Source organism: Anas acuta, chromosome 10 (assembly GCF_963932015.1).
Source record: "Anas acuta chromosome 10, bAnaAcu1.1, whole genome shotgun sequence".
NCBI lineage: Eukaryota > Metazoa > Chordata > Aves > Anseriformes > Anatidae > Anas > Anas acuta.
Window position 1 is genome coordinate 3,855,766 of NC_088988.1, and position 23,062 is coordinate 3,878,827.

The 23,062-nt window shown below is 38.6% G+C and overlaps 1 protein-coding gene across 1 annotated transcript; it reads left to right on the forward strand.

Moving 5' to 3' along the window:
- The first annotated feature begins 1,955 nt into the window (after positions 1-1,955).
- On the forward strand, positions 1,956-23,062 carry MLYCD (malonyl-CoA decarboxylase). The gene is made up of 5 exons (XM_068693337.1): positions 1,956-2,566; positions 9,408-9,520; positions 11,066-11,222; positions 11,667-11,816; positions 21,152-23,062. The coding sequence occupies exons 1-5, from the start codon at positions 2,006-2,008 to the stop codon at positions 21,683-21,685; spliced, it is 1,515 nt and encodes a 504-aa protein (XP_068549438.1). The 5' UTR covers positions 1,956-2,005; the 3' UTR covers positions 21,686-23,062.

The window sequence follows — 23,062 nt, forward strand, 5'->3', positions numbered from 1 at the left end:
AAGCAGTCTTCTGGCACAAATGTTAGGGTTACGTTACCCAAATCTGCATCATGGCTTGTAAAGAGGTTTATGATATGATCATGTATCTGACAAACAAAGCCATTTAAAGATAACTATCAAGCATACAGAAGACTATGTTCAGCTTCTAGCCACCCTGATGTAAAAAATAAAATAAAATAAAATAAAATAAAATAAAATAAAATAAAATAAAATAAAATAAAATAAAATAAAATAAAATAAAATAAAATAAGAAATATTTCCACCTCACATTATGGAGCATTGATTAATAATGGTTTATTTTATTTTTCAAATGGAAAAAGTTGTGCCCAGCTAATGGGTACTGCAGCATCAATGTTTCTAAACAGTGTGCATAAAAATATCATGTTAATTGGTGAAAGTCTCGGAATTCCTCTCGCTTGGAAAATATTAGTGTGTGAATCTGACAGAGAGAGAAGCTGTCTTTGACAGCGTGTTTCATTTACAGGAGAAACAGAAGGAGTAATGAGCCAACTTCTGAGTGTTTTTACTTTTACTGAAAAAGAAGTTATAAAGTTGTTAAGGGAATTTCTGAAATTTAATTCATTGCCTCTGGATTTTTTTAGAAGTATTTTTCATATATTGTAATCCTTCTGAGTCATATTTCCCTCCCTTAAGGGTTTCTAAGCTTATCTTATGACCCTCAGTTTCCCAGTGCTACACTGCTGACATTGCTTTTTTTTTTTTCCTTGTGAGCTCTAGAATATTATTCTAGAAATTTTTAATTATATTTCACACAAATAATGGTGCTGTTTTTATGTTTCTCTGTTCACTGGTAGAGAGGGCTTGATTCTGTTTTCAATTCTTCCTTCAGCTGTGGAGAATCAAGAATCTTTATGTTTCCCAAAGTGGGGACAGTTGCTGCTCAGTCCTCATCTCACTGACAACAATCTGACCTACATGTTTTTCTTGGATTAATGGGCATGTCACAGTAATAAGGATAGAGCATATGGGATGTCAGAAACAAATACATCTTTGTAAAACTGGACGTATAAAACCCATAGGCAGTGTGTATACATTTAACTTTATTCATAAAGAGTCCTGTCACACTCCTCCCCAAGAGGACTTTTGGGTTTACCACTGGAGGCTTCTTTATAGGTTCCAGAGGGCACACTGCTTTCAGGACTACATCCTTAAATTACAAAACTGAATTTGCGCAATCTCATGCACTTATTTCAGACTGAAAATGTCATCCGGCTTGGCCCAGATTTCCTGGGACTGTGAAATAACCTTTGTGCCCACACTGCTCAGCCACTCAGTTTGGCAGCCTTCCAGAAGCCCAAACAGGTTAACTCCCTTAAGACCATGGGGACATGCTGTTTTAGATGTTGCCAGTCTTAAATCAGCTTTACCCATGTTGCCAAAGTTTTGTTGGCAGGGCCTTTGGCTCACCATGGAGCTTGGCCTAAAGCACAATTAGTTCATGCCCTGGGTACAGAGGAGCTGTGGGGGAAACAGCATTGTGTGCAAGGAAAATGGGAGCGACAGGTGAAAACAGAACAGGAACCGTTGGGCTGTACAGTGAAGGGTAGAATCATAGAATCCTAGAATGGCTTGGGTTGGAAGGGGCCTCAAACGTCCACTGACTCCAAGCCCCTGTCACAGGCAGTGGCTCAGGTTGGCTAAGGCCACATCCAGCCTGGCCTTGAACACCTCCAGGGATGAGGTAGCCACATCCTCTGGGCAACCTGTTCCAGTGCCTCACCACCCTTTCAAGTGAAGAAAGGAGGGAGAGAAATGCTTTGCGCAGCGAGCCACAGAACACCTCTCAGAGAGGACCACCGCTCGCCTGCGCGCCACTCTCAAAATGGCGGCTGCAGCGCCCCTCCACCCCTGCCACACTCTCCGGCCCTTCTCCTTCTCGCCTCCGATTGGCGGGGCCCGCGACGCCAGCCAATCAGCGCGCCCGACGCTGCTCCGTGGGCGGTGCCGCGGCCTGGCCCCGGCGGCGGCCGTGCGGGGAGCGGCAATGCGCGGGCTGCGGCGCGGCCTGAGCCGCCTCGGACCCCGCCTCGGGCTCTGGGCGGTGCCGTGGAGCCTCCGACGGGCTTTGAGGGCGGCCGGGCCGTGGCGGGGCCAGTCCTCGGCGGGCTCCGTCTCTGAGTGTGGAGGCGCGAGCATGGAGGAGCTGCTGAGCCGCTCCGTGCCGCTGCTGCCGCCTTACGAGACCAAGGAGAAGGCGCCGCCGCCGGCGGAGCGGCGCAGCGCAGAGTTCGTGCGGTTTTACCGCGGGCTGGAGGCCGGGCCGCGCAGGGCCGAGCTGCTCGGCTGCCTGGCCCGCGACTTCGGCGCCGATCACGGCCGGGTGGCGGAGTTCAGCGCCAAGGTGCTGCAGGCCCGGGAGCAGGAGAGGGAGCAGGGGGCCCTGCTGCAGGCCGAGGACCGGCTCCGCTATTACCTCACCCCCCGCTACCGGGCGCTCTTCCAGCACCTGGGGCGCCTGGAGGGCGGGCTGCGCTTCCTGATGGAGCTGAGGGGCGACCTGGTGGAGGGGCTGGCGGCGAAGGCGGTGGATGGGCCTCACGTCAAGGTGAGGGCAGGGCCGGGGTTCCCCAAAATGAGTTGGGGGAAGGCTTGAGGGGATGTGGTGTGGGACGTCTTGTGATCCCAGTTCGCTGTGTAACAGAGCAAAGCTCCTTCCCGCAAGCCATGGCACCAGCAGGAGCTGGATTTGCTCACGCAGCTCAGCCTGGAAGGAAGGGAGCGGCTGGTGGTGTGAAGTAACGGCCTCTCCAGTGGGAACCTGGCTGTGAGCTCTTGTGGGCTAGCGTTAGGGCAGTGGAGGAAAGGCCAGGCTGCCACAGCATGACACAATGTGGCTGATGTTAAAACTTCGAGGCAGTGTCATGCTGCACCAGACACCGCAGAAGTGAGGTGGCTTCTGAGCCCAGTATAGGGCCGCAAGTGACATAGCAGCTGAGCCGTGCTAATGTTGAAGGATATCAACAGGAGAAAGGAGTTCTGTCGTGGCTCTGTTCAGCACTGTGTAGAAAATGGGTGAGGTGGAACATCCACCATGATTATATGGTGCAGCAAGGTGTTGTGAGCATGGAAGAAGGAGCAATGTAGCAGCCAGCGGTGCCAGGCAGTGACAGAACGTCATGAAGGAAATGAAGATTCTCTCTGGAAGAAAGACAATGTGTTGGCCACATGTACTGACTAAAACTTGGCAAAACCAGACTGAATTTGCAAAATTAGCAAAATAGAAATGTGTAAAACATATGAACGCCTGTGCAGCAAATAATACGTTATGTGAGAAACAAGCTAAACACATTTGAAAGTAGGAGAATGTTGTCTGCAAAACTGAAGCTTCAATAAAAGGGTTCTTCTCAAAACATTTTGGAAAGGTTTGGTGTTGTCATACATGTATGAGTGTGCATAGTTCACTACATCTGTTCTTGCAGTCTTTTTTTGCACTTGTAGGATTTATTTTTCAAATGTAATGTAGGCTAAAGTGAGAGGTGGCGGTAAGTAATGCGTAGCCAGGAAAGCTTAAGCTAGAATTGGTGTGGCTTCTTGTTTGTTTGCGACCGTTTTGGCTATGAGAATTTACTTAAGATACTGCTTCTTCTCGGTTTGGAGTTTCATCTGCGTTAGTCTAATCTGTTTTGCATGAAAACCCAGATGTGAAGCTATGTGTTAACTCAGCTAGGTTGTCTGGGAAAAGTTAGGACATGCTTCTGAATTGAATGTCTTGCTCAGCCTTTAAAATCTACTTGATTCTATTGCAAGCAACCATCGGAATAACTAGAGGCTATTAAGGCTACTAGAGGCTACTTCCCAGCCTGCGGGAAGTTCTGACCGTCTCTGTGATGGAGCTGGTTACTGGCAGGTGGTCAGCTCAAGTGGGTTATCAAGAAGTTGTGTGAGGGCGTGCGTATTTATGTGGACATCTCAAGATGTAGGTGTGAGTTACTGTATTACTTGTTCTGAGGTTAAATGTCAAGAATCAAGAAATCGATACAGCACAAAATTCAGGCCATTTTTGAAGTGGGGATTGTTTTTTTTTCTTTCTATTTTATAAAACGTTTATGTCTTGAGTAGAGAAGGAGGGTTCTCATGATACAAGATGTATCTTACGATCTTTTAGTGGACGGTTTTAGAGCGGCTCTTGACTGGATTCCCTAAGTACAAGAAAGAGATGAAAAAAATCACAGAGAAGCTCTGGAATTGGGGATGGGTAGTAAATCCTGCAGTATCATCACTACATGTGATGAACTCTTGTCAATCTAAATTTCTTAAAATACACTTTTAGACCATGAAGATGCAAAATACCTGATGATTTTTTCTCCATTAATGTCATTGTCCTTGAATCATTAACAAGTTGAAAATAGGTGAAGCTCTGCAAACTACGGCAGTGTTGTCTTTTAGTCATCTTTTTACTCCTGAGTATAGACACCTTCATAAAGCTTTCAGTTGCCTGTTTCATAAATCATTCTTTACCTTAAACATCAGCTAAACTTTAGCAAAGAAATACATTTGCTTAACTTACTCTGATTTTATGTAGTGTGTGATATGTGCATTGCTGCTCTGCTTTCCAAATTGCATCTCATTATTAGAGTTGTGAAAGCCTCAAAGCACTGAGGTCACTGAACTGTATTAAGAGTGTCCATTAAATCAGAAGTCATAGAAAAATTCTGTGAGTGTCGTATCTGTCAGGATCCAGTGTAAAGCAAATTGGGTTAGAAAAGCTCATTTATAAGAAACGGAGAAGAATGGTGACTGCCTTACTGGAAGACCTCCATAGATCCTTAACATGAACTCTGAACAATGCGTTGGAAATGCTTAAAATGGCAGGCTGTGCAAAGAAAAGGCACGTGCTGTAAGCAGGGTTCAGTTCATGTTTAAGTTCATTATTATAAGGCAAAACTGTTAACTAGAGCAAGACAGAGAAAATTATTGGTACTTCCAGTGACAAGTTGTTATGACAGTGTCTTTCTGTGGATGTTTAAAAGGTGATGAGTTGTTAATAATCAGATAGCAAAAATTAGCAGAAAACTGTATTTTTGAAGCTGTGCAGCCTCTCTAAGGAGTCCACCAAAAATACATAGAAGATACATTGAAAGGGGAAAAAAAAATCATGACATGTCCCAGAGGTGGGTTTTCTTTTCTGTTAAGTGTATGGCTCCATTGTTACTATCATAGGCCTTATGGATAATGTTACAATGACCATTTCCAAAAACCAGTAGTGTCAGGACGTGTTGTTTGAAAAGTTAAATTACAGTGTCGCTGGCCACAATTCTTTTTCATGCTGCTGGTTGAAATTTTTCCCTTTCTCATATTCTTTTCATCTCTTAACCTTCCTTCCACCAAAGGCTGGGCACGTTTTCTGGTGTCTTGATACCCGAGTTAATTTTCTGATGACTCGTCCTTACAATGCTCAGCATGAAATTTGCTGAAACCCTCTTGTTTTGAGTGTAGCACTCCATATTGCAGTGCAGAATGCTCCCAGCTACATTACTTGTTCTGCCCCAGCTCTTTCCTGCTGAGAGGTTTTTTTTTTTTTATATTTTGCTTGCTTTCTCAGTTTTGGCATTTGAAATATAGGCCCTGGTGAAGAATTCATAACAACATTCTTGGTAGCAAACAGTGATCTATCACATTTAGAATTTTCTTCATCTTTCTATATGATTTAGGAAAAAGTCAGTTGAAAGTTCAAGTTGCTGGCAAGAAATAATGGAAAAATAATTTTTATAAATAAGCCTGGTTCCATAATTAAGCAGTAGTTAAGATGTATTTTCGATACTGTGGTTCTCATGTTTGTCTACTAGAAAAACGGAAGAAGTGCCATAATTGTTTTAATTTTTTTTTCCCCCTCATAGCAGCCACTCATAAATACAAGGATCTAAAGCTACGTATTTTCTTGAATTATTATTTTTTCTTAAGTGTCTCAAAGGTTTGAACACTACATATAATCAGGGAAAATGGTTTTAAATATTTGTGGAGAAATTGGACTTTAAGGGCAAATTTTTTGGTACATAGGCTGTACGTGACTATCTGGGGAGAGGAGATATTTGTGGCAATAGGTGTTTTACCTAGGTACATCCACAAAAAGATGTATTTATACATATGTATTTCATACAGTTGTATTGACTTGAAATAACTATTCTCCTTGACAAGGGCACCAATGTTCACTCTGAATATTGAAGCAGTTTCCTTTAAAGATCTAAGCAGCCCTTATCTAGAGAAACAACCAAAATTTAAAAGTTTTTCCATTGGAAAAAAACAAAGTGTTTGGTATTTACCTATCAAAAGGCATCTCTAGCCTTTCAGTTACTGTGGATTTGATTTAAATTCTAACATACTTAAAGGCAATGTTGCAGTAACAGTTCTATAACCTTGTGTGTTTGTATCTGCATTGAAAACAAAATGTGGAAATAAAATTAAACAGATCTTCATGATGCTGGATGGAAATTATAGAATGTGTTATATGGCCTAATGGGATTTTGGTTTTGCCCAGTCTAAAATATTTCTTAGATGGTCTTAGGCCTTTCAAACCACAAAGTAAAAACTATTAAAACAAGGATTACCCACTACTGTGGTGTGAATGTAAAACATTTTTGTATTTCATCAAAGCATATCAGTGCAGAAAAAGCTTGGGCTGTTAGATATTAGTTGATAAAGCATTAATATTTTGTTCAGTAGAGTACAGTAACTAACATATACAGGTGATAAAGTCACTTGAAAATGCTTGTGTACACTTTAATCATTGTGTAATTGCGTGAAAATGATGCCCAAAAGGGGAAAAATTAAAATAATAATAAAAGATTAAGATATCAAGCAATATAAAACATGAGACAGCTGACCAGCTACTGATGGTAACTGAGCAGTCTTTCCGATCTGCATGGAGCGCTTGTTCCTACTGCTTCATACTGCATTTATTTGTTCATATGTGAATATGAATTTTTATTGTAAGGGATATTTTGTTTTGGTAGTTAGAGAGGGAAATGGAAGTAATAGTTTCCTCATCAGAGGCAGGTTTTCTTAATTAAAAAAAAAATAACTTTTTCATAAATTTTCCCATCTGTTCCCCAATAAATAGGGACCTGATGTGAAGATCAGGAAGTCTGTGTTTTGCTGCCCTGTAGCAAAATCACAATTTATTATACACAGCAATTAGAAACCAAAGTATAGCTGGTAATTTTTAATACTAATCTGTCTTCTTGCTCACATTCAAAATTGAGCTGCTAAATAATAAATGTGTGATTTTTATTTTTTTAATGAAACTGTGCCAATAATCTTATGGCTAGAAATTCCTCTGAAATTAAAATAATTTATTTACAACTACATTTATGGAAAGGCAGAACCTTTCTTGAGAATGCTATTTGAATTGAACCTTTCAGTGACTTAGTGTATGTTATCATGTTAAACACAACTCAGTATTTTGCTCAAAATGACTTGAATTAAACTGAGTTTTGGATCCTGCAGAGTATGTCGTGTTTCTCTATGCAAAGAATTTTTGTCAGTATGCACAATTCTTTGGCCTGTGTGCAGCCCTGTTATTGTATGAAACATTATTATTTACAAGTGACAGATTATTTGAATTGAGCTACAATTACCCATAAACAATATTCCTGTCTGCCAAAATCATTACCAAAAGCACATCTGCTTCACTTTCTTTGTTACAGTTGCATGGCTTTTATACCAGCATTACCTTGGACCTAAAGCAGCTCAATAATACGTTCTGCATCTTGGAAAGCAACTTTTAGTTCAGCTGGGCAACATTATGTCCATCATGTGGAGCGCACTTGCTAAACCTGTACCCGCTTCAAAGAGGCAAAATGCATCAGATTTCTGCCTTTTCCACTTGTACCAGTCTCCCTGTAGTATAACTGGCCTCCTCCCAAGCCACTCATTGCCATCTGAGCCGTGGTAGTGCCAGTAGATGCAGAGCAGTGCGTACAAACTGACTGGTGGGAGCGCAGCCATCAGCAGCTTTCCCTCCTAGCTGCTAGCCTGCAGCTGGAAGTGGCGCTGCTTCTCCAAAAAACAGATGGATGACGGGAGAGCCACAGGAATCTGATGGTTTGACCCCAGCTCCTACAACTGTAGCTAATTTTTTTCTGGCTTACATTGTGTCCTGACCAAAAAAAAAGCAAACCAAACAAAAAGACCACCAATAATCCTGAAATATGTGGAGGTGGTCACTACACCAAGGCATATTTGACTAATATGATTTACGGTTATTTTTGAAGGCCTTCAGAGCTTTCAAAAGAAAAGCAAGGAAAGCTTTTTTTATTAACTTTTTTATTCATTTATTAGCATATGTTGCCTTGTGATACAAACACAGGTGGAAGTAGAGTTTGACAGAAGACTTTCGGCACATCTAGCTAGTCTATTACGTATCTTAAAGACAGCTCTCCTGAGCAAGACCAACAAAGAATTAATTTATTAAGTTAGTTTCAGGTAAGCCTACAGTTCTGCTCAGGCTGCTGGTAAGGTGGTGCTGGTATCACACTGTGTCCTATATGCAAAGCAAAAATAAAAAAGGAAAAACAAGCTTTTAGAATCTCTCTAAGGAATATTCATGCTGTGCTGAGTTCAAGAATACTTCCTAAACTCAAATAAAGAATTTTAGACAGAAAGTCTTTAATAATGTAGGCAGTAGGAAATTAGTAGAGAATATAAAATTCATTATGATGATGAATGCTTTTGAAAGTATTTGGTATTAGAGTTGGCTTTAATTCAGTATCACACTGTTTCAAGTCTGTTGTGATTTCTGAGTTCTGTAGTCTTTTTTTTTTTGCTTCTTTTGCTTTTCTTCCTCAAATTTTTTCACATTTATATAGATGTTAAAAATTCCGTAAAGCCTATGGTTTTAGCTACATCATTGTCAGAGGTATGCATTTTTCTGTCTCATTATCCCGAGTGGGCGGGCACGTGCAGCTGCAGTACTGTTGGATTTAGTGCAGTAATCTTCCTAAGGCACGAGCTTCTTCAATACTTAGAAGAGATTCACAGGTAGAAAAATTTCTTGAATTTAAAATCCTTATTTTCATCAAATTTCCTAAAACTTGTTCCATAATATTTAAACTAACGCATCTGAGCACCTGCACAACTGCTGCTTTATCGTCAAGACTACTCAAACACTTGCGTTTATTGATTGCTTTTTATCTATGTTGTTTTGTGTTATCTTCCATTTTCCTATCTGCAGCTTACTACCGATGTTAAATTCGTTCTGTCTGTAAACAGTCATTGTTTTAGTCCTGTGTGAGAAAAGCTGAGCTGTTAGGCCTTTCATCAAATAGATGCATTGTTTTCCTTGAACTTCCTAAAGATGTAGTTTGAAGTAATTAAGGTTGTTTTTATTTGCATTTGTATGCTATACCTAGCTTACTTAGCAAATATGTCCATCTTTCTTCTGTGTGCAGGAAATGAGTGGTGTTCTGAAGAACATGCTTTCAGAGTGGTTTTCAACAGGATTCCTAAATTTGGAACGGGTCACGTGGCAATCACCTTGTGAAGTACTCCAGAAAATTAGCGAGTAAGTGCTAAAGGTTCCTAAGGCTCATGAGTGAAGTGGTGATGAAATGTATCTAACTGTAGAGATCCACTATTTTCAAGATAACTGCTTCTTCAATACTTTGCCATAGGCAAAGAATAATTAAGGAGTAGTTGCATTTAATGCACTTAAGAGCACACTTAGAAAGATTGAATTAAACAGTGAAGGGGATCTGTTGTCCCACACTATAATCTTTCAGCAGACATGCTGCATGTGTAGACAGCTGTCATTTCTAGTAAATGAATTTCCTTTCATCCTTCTCGGTTACCCTCTCTACCACACTCCCAGAGTTGGTTTCCTGGTTGGAACTGGTGAGGTGTGCAGAATTGATTGTAAACTCTATGTGAAGACCATTATGTTTATTTTTTTAATAAGCATTCACACAGGATCACAGAATTGTAGGGGTTGGAAGGGACCTTGAGATCATTGGGTCCAACCCCCCTGCCAAAGCAGATCTACAGCATTTATTCTTGACCTTCTGTCTAATACTCAAAACTGTAGTGATGAAGTTGGAGATAATTGAATAAAATTTAAATTGTATTGCATTTTGTCATATTAAAATCTTAAAGAAAAAAAATCTCTAAAGAAATTTGTGGAAGTACGTGACTAAAATGTTGATGAGGCAAAGAAAATAGGTCTTATGCAAGCTGATTTTTTCCAAATAAAAAGAATTTGTAATATGTCACTTAATCTTCAGGGTATTTTGGCAAACATACTAGACTTTCAAATATCATAGAGAAAAGAATTTTTTGAATGATTGTTTGAAGGTGTGGCTGTGGGAGTGCTAGTAGAAATTTAATTTCATCTAGGTGTATATATTGTTTGTCAAGATATATTAAAGCATTTGGCTAGCTTACTAAAACCTATTGAAGTAAAAGATGTTGTGTTCCTGTATCTGCCCAGTACACTCCATAAATATTCAAAATAACAATTTACAAAACACCCTGGAGTAATATCTGAATACTTTTAAAAGCAAGTGACGCTATATGGGTGGTATATTAGTGATGAATACATTTTAGAGTAGGTTGAAGTAGAAGAGCAGAAATGCACTAAGATATGCATCAGGCTGAACTTTTAAAGTTGTATGCTAGACAGTGTTGCTAGTAGAAATCCTTTTCTCACTTTTTTTGTGAAAATTTTGAAGTATTCTACAAGGATGATCGTATCTCTCCTTTGTAGTTTGGGAAAGCTAATTCCTTAGAAGTGTGTTCAGACTTATTCAATGACTTAGTCATCTGAATCAGGTATTCTACACCAAATAGAAGGTGCAAATGAAATTTCATAATGAGCATATTCCTGAGAGAGGTAGAAAGCCTTGGTATGCAGGAGGCTTTTACAGTTGACTTTGTCACAGTTTGGTGATGGATTATACTTTTTTGAATTGCAGCCTGATTCTCCTTTTTTGGTTTGAGAATTGTGTTGCTGATATCAGTGGGGAAAAGTACTGAGCTTGTAGGATTGGCAGTGGACGTTTGTAAATGAAAAAGAACAAAACACAAACACTTTTTTTTCTTTTCCCTCATTGAGTTCTGAAGCTGTGCATCCTGTTAGAAACTGGGTTGATTTGAAGCGCCGAGTTGGGCCGTATAGAAGATGCTACTTTTTTTCTCACTGTGCAATCCCAGGAGAACCACTGATAATCTTGCATGTTGCTTTAACCAGTGATATCTCCAGCAGCATCCAGGTACAGTCACTGATCTATTCGGCACGCAGCAAAGTGCTCAAATTACAATGTATGCCTTGGGTTTGTTTCATTTTTTAAAGAGTTGAGAGAGTTGGTTTTCCTTTTAAAAATGACAGGGGTACGCAGAAAATTTTGGAGCTTTCTTCAATCGCTAGAAGAATAAGATAACAAATAAATTAAGAAATGACAGTAAATGAGATTAAAACTTCAAAGCAGTTACAATTGCTTCTGAAAATTTTAAACCCCATTACAGTTATTTCCTGCACTTCCTAATGGATAAGTAGCTCTTCTTAATACTTTTTGATTAGATTTTTGTTGTTTTTCACAGAGAATAATGAATTAAACAGTGGGAAGATGTGTTAACGCATTTGAAAGTTAAAAGAAAGGTCCCCTCACTATAATTAGAGTAATAACTACAACTAATTTTTTGTTTTCATTTCCCAGTCCATAGTAAAAGACGTGGAATTATTAGAAACAGAAGATGCAGACAAAATCACAACAGCAATTTTCTACTCAATCAGTTTGGCTCAGCAAGGACTGCAAGGTGTAGAACTTGGCAATCACCTCATCAAACGGGTCGTAAAGGAGCTGCAGGTAGGTGTGGCACGTAACATAACATTAGGCCAATGTGCTCCCCTTACGTCTCTGTTCTAGTTTCCATTTCCTCACGTTTATCAATGTGAGGAACTGCCAGGTCTACTGCACTTTCAACTTCTTACCAGATCAACTTTTGAAAAAATGTAAAGAGTTGGAAGAATGTTTTCTGCGATTGGTGGATGTCAGCCAGAGGTAGATAGTGTAGACACTTGGTTGACATGTGCTTGTTCCAGTTGGACAGGTGCTTAAAAATCAAATTAGTACTTTTCTGTTGAACGTATATCTAATTTAGCTTTAGTTTGATGTGTATATTATCAGATTCACTATTGTCCCACAGTTGAGCGAGTGGGGTATTGTTAACACATGCTGAACAGGAACCCTACTGTTCAGCATGTGTTAACAGGGCCTTGATCAACATTTTCTCTTTTCAGAGTACCTGATTGTCCATTGAAATCTAATGGCTGCTCCAGTAGCAGTAATACTTCATTACATAAATGAATTATTTTTCCTGTTTGTTACACTGATTTGCTGCCAGTTATATATAATGTTCATATGTTTGCCTGGTAAAAAATGTCTGAGCAAAGAAATATCTTTTTTTACAACTTACATCTTTTTTTTTAATTAGACATTTCTTATAATATAGGAAGATGTCTTCAACACTTGAAAGTTACAGGAATCAGTTACTTTATGAACATCTATGAATTTATACAATATCGTGGCGTGCTGTAGGGTTTATTGTTCATGGTTTTAGGACTCCTTGTAGAGCCTTCTTTCAAGTAACAGGAGAAAAGAATGAAAATTCATTTATACAGAGTGCTGTGAAAGAGACAGTCAGATTTCTGTTTTAAGTCCATTATTTCATTTAACAGTCGTTAAGTATTAAATTATTAACAGGGATACCACTTCAAAGTAATGGTCAATGCCGGTGTTTGTTTTCATTGTTCCAACTTGTGGATTAGTAATGATGCCTGGAAAATAGTCTGTGATTTAGAACTTCAGTTCTATTTACAAAAATAACTCAAAATTGGATGCACCAAATTTCTACTACTACAAAATGATTGATTAGTCAAGTACTGAATCATAGCTGGCTGCCCTGAAGTTTTTTTTTAATGGATATTTTGGCTGAATTTTGTTGCTTCTTGCTTTCAAAATGGCTTTTAAATTAATTGTCTAAAGTGCAATAGTCCAGGTATAATTAGGCTGTGCCATCTGTCTGATCTTGACTGAGGGGAAATTGGAATAAATTCATGCAGTTACCTACTTTCACATCTGAAAAATAATTTCTGGATAATTGAGTTGCTCTCATAAAATAACCCCATTGACAATGTATTTGTCCATCACTAAATTGCTTACAACACTGGAAGAATTATGAGTGGGTTACAAAGGAAAATGGACAAACCATGCTTTGATAACATAGACCCAAGTTCTGAAATTTGATTTGTCTAACAGAAGAATTGTTTTCTTATTCGTAATTAAGACAAAAGTTTCTACGCTTCAGCACTGTAAAATACAGCCCTCCTTCATTGTTCATCAAATACACAATGAATAGAAAACAGAATGGTTGAGATACCTTTAAAAACTGGATCAGGCTGTTCTCTTGTGATTCAGGAACAACTGTCATTATTTGTGCTCTTATTTCTCATTCCTATTCCCAATGCTATTCTGTGCTGCATAGATATAGTTTATTCTATCTGGGAGTACAAAAACTGACAGTTGGTTATGTGTTGCTAGAAATCTTAATCTCCTCATCTCTTCAGAACAAGGCCAGATACTCTTCTTCATCCTTCAGTCAACCTGAAATGATCAGGCTGAGTGCAGGTGAAAATTTATGAAGTTGAGCGCAGGCCAGTATTTCAGGAGGCCTGATCTGATTGTACAATTTGACGTAGGCTTTAATAATCTGCCAAAACCAGCTTATATTTACCGGTCAGATTTTTCCTTTTAGGTCAGACCTTTTGAAGTTAAATTTCATCCTCCCAATCTTGTCTTACTTCTAAAAATATTAATGGCCTTGCAGATTTCGCATCTGGACAATAAGTCACCTCTGCCCACTCTTACCTCTTGGCTAGCCACCGATTCCTTCACCGCTTCCTTCAGAAGCGTGAGACTGCAGTAACAGTCAAACTGATGTTTAGGAGGGAGTAAGAGGATTTTCCCTCACTGTTCATGTTTTTTTGAACCATATAGCAATAGAATTTTCAATCAGCATAGGGAGTGTCTGTTTCTTTTTTGATTGGAGTACATCTGAAAGATAAAGATTTTAGTATTTTTTGTTAGCTTCTTGCTTATCATAAGATTCACCTTGTAATAAAGTTTCTGTGTAGTGTTTTATTGTTTGTTATCAAGCACATTTATACTACATTGACATTATGAATTTTTATGCATATAATCCGCATTCACTTTGCATCTTCAGCCCTTTTCTTCTACTGAATCTTCTTAAGGCATAAAATAACCAGCACTGTTGTGTCCCATTCCTTGTTTGGAATTTCTGGTCTTATGCCTGTTACTCTTGAGTCACATTTCATAAACAAATAACATTCTGTGTAATAAGTGAAGAAAATTTAAAAAAAAAAAAAAATGTAGTTTTGACACTAACCTTGGGGAAAAAAAAAATCAGTAATTTGTTGTGGCCATTAACAGCGTGTAAGACATGTATGCAAAGCAATGCATACAAAAAAATGAAGTGCAAAGCAATGCTTATTTACATGTAGGAATTCAGATGTAGAAGGTGAGTTAATATTTTAAATCCCAATCCATCTTTGTATACACATTATTAGGTTTATTTAGCCAGATACCAGTCACTCTTTTTGAATAGCAACTGTCAAAATAAGGTATTATTGTACATCCAAGTTTTGTTCTGCATTGTGAATTAAAAGTATGGCACTCATCAGTCACTTTGCTTTCTGAGCAACTTCATATAATGTTACTTTAACCTGCACCTTGTAGTTTGAGAATTGATTTTTTTTTTTTTTTTTTTTTTGAACAGACATACGCTCTTACTGGTCTTACAAAATCAAAAGCCCATCTAGTTACTATGGCTAATTTAATAATAGTAATGATGGGAGCATAGCACAAGAAAAGACTTTTTTTTTCCTGACTCTTCGGCACATTTCTGATTCAAAATCAAAGCATGGTTTTGGCTTACTTTGAGGTGGGCAGAACAGATAGATAGCTTCACCTCATATCCACTGCAGATCTATTTCTCTGCTGAATGGATATGAAGAAAGTGTATATAGAAGTCTAAAGTTACAATATATTTCATGCCTTTCTCCAGAAATCTTTTTATTTGGTAGTATTTTATGACAACGTTGTAAAGCTTGGACAGCAAAGGACCCCTTCTTGTAGGTAGATGGCAAGCTGTATAATTTTTGTGAGGTCTGGAGTGAAAAGAATTTAATCCCAAACTGCTTGAAGTACCACTTGTAAGCATGTGGAAGTGTCGTTATTTTGGTTCTTCTATAATTTGTGAGTTAAAAAGGGCTTAAAGCCCCAATTTGTTGAAAATGTACAGTGATTTTAATGAACGGCCAAGTTAAAGGCTGTTATATATCAGTAACAACCTCCACATATCTCATCTACACCATTCCTCATCTTCTTGGGGTGCCATTATAAGGCTGAACAGAGCTAGAGAGAGGAAGGATAATCCAGGACTGTTTATCCATGATGGATATGGTTTTCTATAGTTTTTTTTCAGTTCTTTGATATTTTTTTATCTTCCCAATTCTATCTTCCTCTTCATTCCAGAGCATAGTTCTTGAATTTGTTGTCTTGAAATCTGAGAACCATTTCCCATTACCTATTTCCCATCTGTGAAGTGACTCTGAGTTCTCATGCTGTTGTTATCAGTGTTTGGGGTGAGAAATTATTTCATGTACTTCTGTGATGCTTACTCATTCAGCTGTCATTGTAGATGTGGTGACTCTTGCCTTGGCAGACTCCTCCTTTCAGAGGAGAGAAGCTGTGTGCATTTCAGCTTCAAAATACTTATATTGTGAAATACTTACACTGCAGTTAGGTTCAAGGCAAAGGCAGGGCACACGATCGGCACTGCTCTTGGCAGCCTGTTTTACCCTTCTCTGGAAGTCCACTTCAGTGCATTAAATTGCATGCATGTGCACTCTTTCTCTCTGGTCAGGTCTAAGTAAAGGACTTCCCAAGGTTGTGTATGTTCAGATTGAACATAATTCTTTGCAGCAGCATAATAGTCACTTACTTGGGAAGGCACAAATGATACCACAGTACTGCTGAGTTGACTTGTTGACAGCAGCTGAAACAATGTACTCTCAGCAAAAATAAAAAATTGTTAGTATCAGAAATTACATCTCATTAAGCTCGCAGCTGCCTTTGTTTAAAAAAAAAAAAAAAAAGTGGTAGGAAAATATTTTTTTTCTATTACCTTTGCATTGCTTTGCAATAAACAAATCTCTCCGTAGAGCACTGCTAAATGTTCAGGTGTTGCAGGTTACGTATGTTGAGACTGTCTTTAAATTAACTGATTAAAAAATACTTTGCAGAGAGCATTTGAAAGACTTGAGGATTTTGTTGTTCATTGTACAGGAGTAGTTAATGCTTAATACACTTATGTAATTTTCTATTTGTTTGAATTAACTTTTGTGGACCTCTGATTTGCAGAATGTTACTTGATTCAAACTTTCCCAAAACACTACAAACTTTTAAAACTTTTTCTTACCCTTTAGTAAAAATCCTTTATCTGACTTTGCCTTAGCTTAACCTGCTCTGACACTTCCACTTGTAAATGTCTTTGTAACCTCAAAACTGAATTCTCAGCTGTCATTCCTCATAAGGAAAACTCTGAATCGGGCATGTCATGAATGTGTATCACTAGATCAGAAAAAGACATAAGCTAAGTTAGAAACATACTAATAGCCATTCTTTCCCCCCCCTCTCCAGTGAAGCCTTCATTTGGGAAGACTTGAAAACTGTACTGAGACATTGAAATAGATGGTATCTGCACTATAAAGTTATGTCTATAAATAAAATAACATGTCCAGATTCCTTAAAAGAAAATCTCATTAGCAGGCAATTTAGACCTTAATTTTTAGAAATCTTCTTGCTAATTCTCATAAACCAGTTACATAGACTGCTAACTTATATTGGGTAGCACTGCTTACCTTCAAAGACTGTCTATCACAGCTGAAAATATGTGATGAAAATATTTCTTGCAAATGATTTTTTATTAGGAGTGTTAGAGAAAGTGCAGCAGTAGAGGCTCTGGTGAGGATTACAACCCTTGGTGTTAAACTCATTTGGTCTGCGGTTCTGCATAGAAGCCAACAGCCTCCCTTGGAGTCTTGCAGTAACTTAAGCAGCTGGAGGATGTGTGAAGTTGAGTCACAGAAATGGGTCCTCAGTTTCATCTCTTTATATGCGCACAATCAGGAGGTTGAATCCTTAATCTCTGCATAGCCGTTACGATTTGGTACAGGTATTGGTACATTACCATCTGCCACAGGTATTGTAATGTAATTGGGTAAAAGGGAGGGATATAACAGGGAGAATAACAGAGCCTCAGGGAAGGAGCTTGTGTCATGTACAAAGGAAATCCTGGGTGATAGCGTGCTGCTCTAAATATGGTGTTTGGTGGTTTTTTTTTGGTAGTTGCTTGATGAAAGTTTGTTACACAAGTAATTTAGAAGGGTTTTGTAAACATATTTCTGTTGTTGTCCAAGTATGTGCTTTTTTGGATTATTTTGGGGCAAGCAGTGGGATGAATTCATTCATCTGCTGATGCTGCTTTAGTCCCAGTTCTCCCTATACAGATCTGAGAGTAGGCTACATGTTCATTGTTGGTTATACCGATGTATATAGAGCAGAGAGCAGACAGCATAAATAATCTTCTCCATTTCTTATATTTAAGCTTGTGTTGCTCCTGGAAATGAATTCTGAAACAATCTCAAAAAACTAGTTTAAAGAAAAAAAAAAGTGGGTGCTGGTGCTGGAAAACAAGCAGGCAGATGCCTTTCTAGGGAGCTGATAGGTGCTGGCAAAAGAGCAGACAGATATATTTCTCATTAACAGACATTTAATTCAGAATGTGTTTATAGCCAATCTAAGTGGTCTGCGGCTCTGCAGAAGGTACATCATAGCAATTCAGTCCGCAGATGACAGACACTGATAACTGGTGGAGCCTTTGAGAAAACTGCTTAGAATTTTATAGCCTGTGGCATTTGGGGGAGAAAACTGATAGCTACTATGTGACTCAATAGAATGCTTAACAATTGGTGGCAGATTTTAGCTTTCTGGTTGGACTGTTGATAATTGCTACCTTAATTTGATCTAGGTGACCTGGGGAGATTATGATTTCCAAAACAGACTTTGCTTTCATTGATGAAAAATGTGACCTTGGACTACAGCTTTCAGAGTGCAAGACAGTTTCAGATGAGTTTTAGATAATAGGAGAAATCTGCACGCTTCTGCAATTAAAAAAAAAAAAAAAAAAGCCCCAAAACTAAAAGACAGTCAAAACGAAAAATCCACTCCAAAACAAAATGAGCAGCTGCTTCTTAATGGTGTGTGGGTTTCTGACAAGAAAATAAACATTAATGGATCTCCACCAATAGTCTTAAAAACTAGCACATCAATTTAGTAACAACATAAATGTTCACACTTCACTGCATCTATTTATTTTTACAAGAAGTGGCCGGCTAAGATAAGCTCCTGCACTCAAGAATTTATCAGATATGTAATAGTCTGTACTATAGCTTCAAAATGGGGTCAGTTTCCTATGTCTTATCTGTCCTAAGAAGTTAAATAAATAAATCCATTTTGTATTTATTAATAGAGCAGGAGCTACCAACTTTCTGATAGATATTTTTGGGTTGGGCTTGGTGAGCAGGTCACTCCTGGAAGTGAATGATAAATAAAAAGCAGTCAACATCACAAGTCCTGCCATTTTCCTTCCTTAATTAGGAACTTTGCAGCGGTTAGTATTAAGACACAGATATGGGAAGAAATTATCCACTTGTTGTTTTGTCATAGTGGATGGTGTGTTACCCTCTTACCTCTGCAAACTAAGAGATGAGCTCAGAATTTTTAGCCTATGTAAGCACGGGGGATGTTGTGTGAAGAGCCATTAGTATTAGTTCAGTACCCAGTATTTTCCAATACTGTGCTTTCATAGTGGTGGTGCAGAAGACTTTCTGGTAAGCAGCATTTTCTTTCGGTCCAGTCAGTTTTTTTCCTTTTAACCTGAAAGAATAATTTCAGCTTCCCCAATTTCAACAGGACTTTCCATCTTCCTCTCTCAGGTTTTAACCCCAAACAACTGTGAAGAATGCATGAAAAACCTAAGCCATGTGTTCTCAAAGGCAGTTTTTATAGGATGAAATAATATAATCAGGGAAAAAAAAAATAATATAATCGGGGGAAAAAAAAAAAACTTTCCTAAAAATGTTGAACTGTCTACTCCAAGAGACATTTTTTTAATTAAAACATATTCACTGTATTTATGTCTTATGTGGCCGTGGTTTGCCATAAGAAATCACACAACCCTAATAAAGTATTTTTTTATAAATGCTATATTTTTAAAAATTGTCGAAAGAGATGCTAAGATATCACTAAAAATTACCTTCCACAGACATCTTTCCATCAGTTTCCAAAGAATGCTTTTTCTTTTATGAAATCCAAATGCAGTGAAACCTTGTAGTTGTACTGCACGAATCTTGCTACAAACACATGCTTCAGAATGACTCTTAAAATAAAATATTGTAGTGTCCTTGAGTGGAGACTTGAAAAAGTCAGAGATCAACGCCTCAGTAATATTGCACTCTGACTGTAGTTGTTGGCAATATGACCCAGCCAGGATCTCCTGGGCTCTCTGATTACAGAAATGCTTGTTTTGTTCAATATGATACAGAAATGAGTGTTTTATTAAATAATTTGCTTTTTGCTTTATCCAGTTCTCCAAGGAGATGAAATGGGATGTTTCTTTGTAACTTCTATCTCCTGATCTTGTTCCTGTCTGGTCCCCAAATAATTCTTTGCCTTATGTATTTGTGTACTATTTAATGAACTTCTGATGAGGGGAGGTGGTAAGGTTAGTCAGTTTATGCAGTTGTGTATCACAGAAGTGAAGAGATGGTAGGTCTGAGATGGCTGGATGTATCGTGGCGCTGGAAGCCAGCAGAATAGCAGTGTGCTATTTGGGAAGCTCCATGTGGAAAGGAAAAAAAGATGTTGTAAATAACCAGCTGAGTATTATTTCAATTATTGAAACTATTAGAAACATTACAAGGCTTAGTGCTGCAACTTGTAATGGGAATATGGCATGTCTGCTTTCCCTGGCTCCTGTATTCTCACAAAACAGACCACAGACAGCAGCAGTGTGTGGAGCACAGCGGTACCTGAGGCTGCAGCAGTGCAGGTGCAATTCAGGCGCTGTAGCAGCATGCATGCCATTAACATTTGCTAGCGTAAGATAGCGTCTAAGTGATGATGACTTTTTAATGGTTATCTGGGAAATGCTTAAAGTAGAACAAAATGTAGTTTGTAGTCATTTAAAGACAATTTTCCATTGACATTAAGATGCTTCTATAATGCTGATAAATGTCTCTGTTCTTACCGCTGCCTCCTTTATGAACAGTAATTAAAACACAGTGGTTGTTCCACCTCATCAGCGGCTTACCTTGGTTCCTTGTCCCCCTGCTCCTTGAACAGGTTTGAGTTTTGATGTCAATTTTGTTAAAACCAAGTAAGACTGAGTTTAACAACCTGCTCTATTCTTTGCTATTGTACCTCAAAACTAACATAGAATGAATAACATGAAAGGTAGCTGGCATGTATAGAGAACCTCTTCCAAAACTTCAGGAAATAGTTATTTCATAAAAAACACAAACCCACCAAAACAACAACAAAAAAACAAACATCATACCTCTACTGATTTCCTCATGGTCTGAACCATCTTTCATTAGTTAAACATAAAAAGTAAATTATTGAAAAGGTTTTGACAACTTCCATGTTGATTTACTTGTTTTTAAATCTTTTTCCTCTGAATAACATCCTTATGGCACATGATTGCATTTGTTTATTTCTGCCTATAAAATGATAAGCCAGAACAAAGGTTTGGTAAGTACTATGTAAGTACTTTTAAATAGATAGCGTGTGCGGACTGTAATTCGGTCAGTGTTAAATTTTCTTAGCACTCCAAATGCTTTTTAGTCACTTACCTGTTACTGTCAATGTGATAGATTTTCCCACCCCCCCCTTTGGTCTATGTGTATCAGTTAATTCTCAGAATCCTTCATCTTTACTCAAACTTCTAATTGTGAGTCAGTACAAAACTCATGAGTTTTTTTTTCTCCTTTTGTCTGTAGAAAGACCTTCCTCAGATAAAAGCTTTTTCTTCTCTGTCGCCTATCCCTGGATTCACAAAATGGCTTCTTGGTCTCCTCTCCTCACAAATAAAAGAGCTGGGAAGAAATGAACTTTTTACAGAATCAGAACGCCAAGAAATCTCTGAGATCACGGAGGACTCTACTACTGAAACTCTAAAAAAGCTCTTAACTAACAGTGAATGGGTGAAATCAGAAACATTAGTCAAAGCACTGCATTCGCCACTTATGAGATTGTGTGCCTGGTATTTGTATGGAGAGAAACATCGTGGCTATGCTCTTAATCCAGTAGCAAATTTTCATCTTCAGAATGGCGCTGAGTTGTGGCGGATAAACTGGATGGGAGACACGAGTCCTCGGGGCATTACAGCTTCTTGTGGCATGATGGTAAACTACCGATATTTCTTAGAGGATACAGCCAGTAATAGTGCGGCGTATCTAGGGACAAAACACATTAAAGCCTCAGAACAGGTTCTTTCCTTGGTGTCTCAGTTCCAGCAAAATAGCAAGCTCTAAGTACTAAAAGAACTAAGAACAAGTATCCTCACCTATGAAGAGCTTTAAAGTATACAGTGTCCATATTTACATGAGAATATCCTTTATAAAACAAATTTAGCACAGCAGGATGCAAAATTATTTAAGTTATCAGTTGTTTTATTTACATTGTCATATATTCAAAGTCTGGTTTGTTGTGGTTGAGTCACTGAGTTCTAGACATCTGTTCTGTACAAATGAATTGGAGGTGTGTATTAAAGGGTGACTAAATTCTCAGTCAGTTTCAAGACAACGGTAACTCGTATGGGAAATACTACAGCAATACCATTATTCTTTTGATGATAAAGCTGTATAAATGTCATGCTTTTGGTGGGGATAGAGTTAACTTTCTTCACAGAGACTCGTATGATCTGGTGCCTTGGATTTTTGATGAAAATAGTGGTGATAACGCACCAATGGTTTTAATTGTTGCAGAGCAGTGCCTACCCAGAGTCAAGGCTCTTCTGCTCCCTGTGCTGTAAAGCCAGTGAGGAGGCTGGGGGTGCACAAGGAACTAGGAGGGGACACGGCCAGGACAGAGACCCAGCATGTCCAGAGGGCTATTCCGTGCCATGTGGTGGTATGCTCAGCAGTAAAAGCTGGGATAAAGGAGGAAGAGGAGGCGATGTTCAGAGTGATGGCATTCATCTTCCCAAGAAACCTTTACATGTAATGAGCCCTGCTTTCCTGGACATGGCTGAACACCTGCCTGCTGATGGGAAGCAGTGAATGAATTCCTTGTTTTGCTTTGCTTGTGGCTTTTGCTTTACCTGGTAAACTGTCTCTATCTCAATCCATGAGTTCTTGCACTTTTACCTTTCTGGGTAAGAAAGGTTAAAAAAAACTCTGGGGAGAGTGAGTGACCAGCTGCGTGGTGCCCAGCTGCCTGCCAGGTTAAACCACAACACTAAACCACAGCTTCAAAAAGAGCTGTGTTTTTCTGTTATACCACTACCATAAATAAATCAGTACCAAAGCACCTGGAAAGTAGCACTGTATGAAAGTAATTTTTGGGTGAAACATATTAGCAGAACAGTAGTCTACAATTTTATTTCAATAATACCATTGTTTTTTTCTACATCGAACACTTACATAAAACATCTTAGTATTTTCCTTTTTCAAACTCACTAAAAATCTCACTGATTCTGCTTTGTTGGGAGCATAGAAAAGCCTTGTATTAATGTTCTTGAAGATCAGGTCTTCTCAGGGAAGCAGGGATGTAATATTATAATTGCACTTTAGTCTGCTAAAATAGAATGAGCAAGAAGGAAGTGTTCAAACAAAAGACTTGATAAAGAGCTTTTTTAATGAGGAGGTAGGCGTGATGTGTAAACCAATAAAATAAGATTTCTCATTAAA